The 5233-nt window shown below is 59.3% G+C and overlaps 1 protein-coding gene across 2 annotated transcripts; it reads right to left on the reverse strand.

The window, feature by feature from the left end:
- Positions 1–661: 661 nt before the first annotated feature.
- On the reverse strand, positions 662–3121 carry LOC142089487 (osteoclast-associated immunoglobulin-like receptor). 2 transcript variants are annotated; one of them, XM_075166076.1, is made up of 6 exons: positions 2768–3105; positions 2642–2677; positions 2172–2441; positions 1639–1923; positions 1556–1558; positions 662–984 (listed from the first exon to the last, which is right to left on the reverse strand). In XM_075166076.1, the coding sequence occupies exons 1-6, from the start codon at positions 2796–2798 to the stop codon at positions 863–865; spliced, it is 747 nt and encodes a 248-aa protein (XP_075022177.1). In that variant the 5' UTR covers positions 2799–3105; the 3' UTR covers positions 662–862. The 2 variants fall into 2 exon arrangements, with proteins under 2 accessions (XP_075022177.1, XP_075022176.1); XM_075166075.1 differs by lacking the exons at positions 662–984; positions 1556–1558 and having other exon boundaries at positions 1586–1923; positions 2768–2950; positions 3037–3121.
- Positions 3122–5233: the final 2112 nt, after the last annotated feature.

Below are 5233 nucleotides of genomic sequence, written 5' to 3' on the forward strand. Positions count from 1 at the left end.
GTCCGTGCAGCTGGAGACTGGTTATTCAGGCCTGCTGCCTGCCCTGGGGAAAGGCGCTTGTCCCTGCTGGGACAGGGGGAAACAGACCCACCGACACACCCACCGACACACCCACCGACACACCCACACACCGACAGACACACCCACCGACACACCCACAGACACACCCACACACCGACAGACACACCCACCGACACACCCACAGACACACCCACCGACACACCCACACACCGACAGACACACCGACACACACACAGGCACACCAACAGACACACTGACAGATACGGACACACCGACAGACACAGACGCACCGACAGACACACAGACGCACAGACACACCAACAGACACACCGACACACCGACACACACACTGACAGATACAGACACACACACACCGACACACCGACAGACACAGACACACGGACACACAGACACACGGACACACAGACACACGGACAGCCACACCGGCACATCGGAGGGGGGGGGCGGGCTGCGGTGCCACGGGCCCCGCCCCCAGGCCATAGCCCCGCCCCTTCTGCAGGGCCCCAGCCCAGAGCCCCGCCCCATCTGCAGGGCCCCACCCCAGCCGCAGCCGCGCCCCCGCCCGGAGCCCCCGCCCGGGCCCCCCCGCCGTGGGGTCACCGTGCGCAGCGCCGCGCCCCCCCGCGCCCGCCCGCCCGCGGAGTGACGCCCGGAGGCGGCCGCACGGGAGGGGCGGTTTATTTATCCCGCTGAGAGGCGGTGGAGCGGGGTCCCAGTGTCCCCTTGCTGGTCCCCGTCGCGGGGAGCGCGCCGGCCCCTCAGCTCCGGCGGCCGGGCAGCGCCGTCTGTCCCGCGGGGGCGGGGGGAGCTGCGGCCCGTCCTAGCGGGGCCCCGGCCGGCGCCGGTGGCTGTAGGTGGCCTCAGCCACGATCAGCCCCAGCAGGACCAGGACCCCGGCCCCCAGGGCCAGGCGCACCACGTTGCTCCGGGTGTAATCGTAATCTGTAGGGGACAGGAAGGGACAGTCACTGGGAGCCCCCGGGAGGAGCCCCCCGGGAGGAGCCCCCCGGGAGCTCCCAGACCAAAGGTGTCCCGTGGGGGCCACAGGCGACCCAAGGGGACGGAAGGGATCCCAGGGCAAACAGACACACGCGGACAAGGGGACGCGCTGGGGAGCTCCTGGGCTAAAGAAGGATAGAGGGAAGTTCATAGGGAGCAAAGAGCCCCAAGGGCTCCTGTCGGCTCTACCTCCCCCCTCGGGCACCCCCTCCCCAGCCCAGTGGCACCAAAGATGGGGAGGAGGACGGGAACATGGAGCTGGCCCTCACCTGCCACTGCTAGCCAGATGGTGCCACTGGGCTGCGACGAGACGTATGACTGTCCCTGGGGCTGGTAGGTGCAGGCATAGGTGTCCCCTGACCCTTGCCCCCCAACTGGTAGCCTAGCAACCCTGTGTCTATAGGGTCTATAGGTCATCTCTAGGGTCTTTGAGGAGTTGGCAAGGCTCAAACACATCTGAAGGAAGCTGTCATCCTCTGCTTGGGCCCCTATTACAGCTGCTTTCTTCCCCCACATCCTCTTTTCTAGTTGCCCCAGGACGTGGCAGATGTCAGAGAGGAAGAGAAGAGTAGGATGTGGCTGGGGGGGATGTCTCACCTCTCACCACCAAATCCAGGGTCTTGCTGACAGCAGACCATTTGAACGAAGCACCCTTGGTGAAACACTGGCAGCTGTAGCGTCCTTCATTGCCTTTATGCACATGGGAGATGTTGAAATAATTTTGTTCCTGTGAGAGTAAGTCGAAGGTTTTGATCTGGCCCTCCAGGTACAGGAAACAGACAGCTTTGGCGTGTGCGATGGTGCAACGGAAAATCACGTAAGCTCCTGCAGCCACCTCCTGCCCAGGCAGGACTGAGAGGACAGGTTTGGGGAGACGGAACTCTGTGGGGAGAGGAGAGAGCATGAGAAGGTGTGCAAGGCTTTGACATGGTGCCAGGAGCCACCGGGATCTCCATGACCCCACAACCTGGCTCAGGCAGAGGTGCAGAATGGTCCCCACCTCTCCAAGCCAAGGAAGAGAGGAAAAACCCTGCCCATCCTGTGGACGGGGAAGCCAAGTGGCTATGTGCACCCCGGTCTGCCCTCGTGGCGTCTGACCCCACGCAAAGGGGTAACAGCACATCTCTCACCTTGCACTATGACATCCAGGGTTTCACTGCGAGCCAGCACAGTGCCTCCATCCAGGTAGTGGCAGCTGTAGGCACCTGCATCCTCTTGGGTGGCACTAGAGATGGAGAACTCAGCCCTGCTGCCACGCAGTTCCAGGCTACGGAGCTGGCGGCCATTCTTGTACAGCACGAACGTCCCACTGTCACACTGGCAGCTGCAGCAGATGGTGGTGGAGCCTCCCGGTGGGATCACCCCGGGCGGCTTCAGGAAGATGGAGATTGTGGGGGCACCTGCACAGGGAGAGAGACGCTGCCAGACAGGCAGGGAGTCCCCAGCGCCCGGCTGCCCTGCCGTGAGCCTGGGGCTGGCTCCAGGCCCCATCTCCACACAAGGGCAAGTTTTGTTCTGTGGGGCTGGGGAACAGCCCTGGGAAATGGGTGGGGCCCAGAGATGTGTCCAAAGTCCCCCTCTACCCCCTCATGGTACTCACTTGGTGTAGCCTTGCTCTGTGCCACCAGCCAAGCACCTGCAAGAGAAACAGCTGTGTAACATCTCCGTGGAGTCTCTGGATGCCTCATGTCCCTCCCTGGGAGCCCACACAGCCTCTGGCACTCACCGAAGGCTAGCACGTGGGTCACGGGCAGCATCCTGTCCCTCTTGGCTCCCTCTGTCCTCGGCTTAAGCAGGGCTTCTTCAGAGGAAGGCGTTGGCCGGAGGCACTGAGCAGCTGGGTGGCTTCCTGTGGGTCCTGATACACCCTCGTTGCCACAAGCCACCTTCTGTCCCACAGCTTGGGTTTCTGCAGACACAATTGCAGGGCTGGGATGGTTGAACTGGAACCAGAATGTCCCAGTCACCTGCCCAGGGCTGGGCACCCGTGATGACCTGGTCCTAGGATCCTGCGGACCTTAGGAGAGAAGCTACTGGGGCTTTTAGTTTCTCTTTCTTGGCTCTGGTCACTTGATGTGGAAATGGCTTCCTCTCAGCCCTTGCGAAATAGGGTGATGTTCTGCAACCAGGGCAGGGAGAAGAGACAGTGCAGGACTCTTTCTGAATCTCTGTGACAAAGCTCCAACAAGTGGTGTCATAAAATAGCAGTTTTAATAAGACAGAATAAAAAGGGGACTATAGATAGCAAGTAAATCTTACATCCCTTCGGAGACAGGGCACCCAGTTTCCTGCAGCATTGGTGGACCCTGGATAGATTTTCCGATGGCATGCTGGGCAAATCCCGTCTGTGGAGATGTGCCCAGCATCTGAAGGGGCGTAAGATTTACTTGCGATCTATATTCCTCTTTTTTATTCTATGCCACTAAAACAGATATTTTATTGCTCCATTTGTTGTCAGGCCTTTCTCACCGAGGTCCAGGAAGACCTCTGCACCATGTCATGCCCCCTCGCCATGCCCAGAAACCCTGCATGGTGCCCCCCGCCGCAGTGCAGACCAGGTGGTGGAGGGGGAAAGGACACTGGGTCCAGCCATAGGCTGTCCAGGCTGTGCTCTTCCCCACGGCTGCGGGGCAGGTTTGGTGGCTCCAGAGTGGAATAAGAGGGAACTTAGCTTCCCTTTTGGCCTCCTCAGGGGCTGTTCATCCCACCTGGCCTATAGTGTCTTTCATTGGAGGAGGGACACCAATATCTCCTACCTGTAGGTCTGGATCCACCCCACAGGGTTGGCCCTGTTCCTCATCCATCCAGGCCTCCCCAGTTCCTATGCAGGAGCAATGGCAAGGTCCCTACTCCAAATAACTGCTCACTTCTGACCCACCTGGAGCCTGGCCTCCAGCTTCCTCGGCTGCCATCTAGTCTGGGTTGGCCAGTGGTGTAGACAGAGCTCCCTTTGGCAATAACGAAGGGATAATTAAACAGGGGAAGTTGCTTGCACCTTTGGGTGATGTGGGAGCGAGGAGAGCAGGGAAAGGATGTTGTTATGGGACTGGAGCTGTGTAGGACAGGTGGCAGCTTGTCCAGGGATCCCACACTGCTGAAGGCTGCAGCATCTGTAGCTCCCTGCCCTCCTGCAAACCGCAGGCAGGCACGTCCTGCCCTCCTCTGACTGTGCACAATCTCTGCCACAACTGGCCCCAGCAGGAACAAAACCGCTGGGTCAGGGCTAGGCAGATGGTGTTTGTATGGCTGCAATCTAGGGGCAAAAGGAGAAGTGGCCACTGGACTCCTGCAGGGCTCTCGGCTGCCCCAGGTGGTGCCCCCTAGACCCTCTCTACGCTTTTCTTTCTTCCCCTTTCAGCCCTTCTGGTCTCCCTTGGAGATATCATGGGGTAGGAGAAGTTTTGCAGCAGGGTGCCCTTTGGCCGCCTCCTTTTCTGGGGCACCTCTTCTGGCCCAGCCTCCTGTCTAACCCCCCCTTGGGGATCTCATGTGGTCTATGCAGTCAATGTGATTTCCTGTGGTCTCCACATGGTCTGTAACAGTCCACGTGGCCTAAATTGGTCTTGTGTGATCCATACAGTGCAAGTGATCTCCATATGGTCCCCATGATCCATTTGATACAGCCCCTTCATCCAGGACAGTTCAGATGATTCTGAAGGCCAGTCATAGGCAGGAGACCAGAAACTACCCCCCTGGGGTCGCTGTCCCTCCCAGCCTTGTCCTTAGCACTGATGTCCCCCTGTAACCTCTCCCCAAGGACCCTGTGGACACTGACTGGTGTGCTGCCCTCCTGAACAGCCAGCACCCTGTAGGGAGATGGTAAGAGACAGAGAGATGGATGGATGGATGGATGGATGGATGGATGGATGGATGGATGGATGGAGAAAGAGGGTCTGTGAGGCCCTGGTCTGAGATAGCTGCCCTCCATAAACACACATCCTGGTCCCACATCTTCCTGGACGCATGTCTGGCTCCCATGTGTTGCCCCAGATACATCTCGGTCCCTCCCCACCCTTGACACACGTATTATCATAGAATCATAGAATCACAGAACAGTTTGGGCTGGAAGGGACCTTTAAAGGTCATCTAGTCCAACCCCCCTGCCATGGGCAGGGACATCTTCAACCAGATCAGGTTGTTCAGAGCCCTGTCCAACCTGACCTTGAATGTTCCCAGGGATGGGGCATCTACC

This window comes from Calonectris borealis, chromosome 17 (genome assembly GCF_964195595.1).
Source record: "Calonectris borealis chromosome 17, bCalBor7.hap1.2, whole genome shotgun sequence".
NCBI classification, from domain to species: domain Eukaryota; kingdom Metazoa; phylum Chordata; class Aves; order Procellariiformes; family Procellariidae; genus Calonectris; species Calonectris borealis.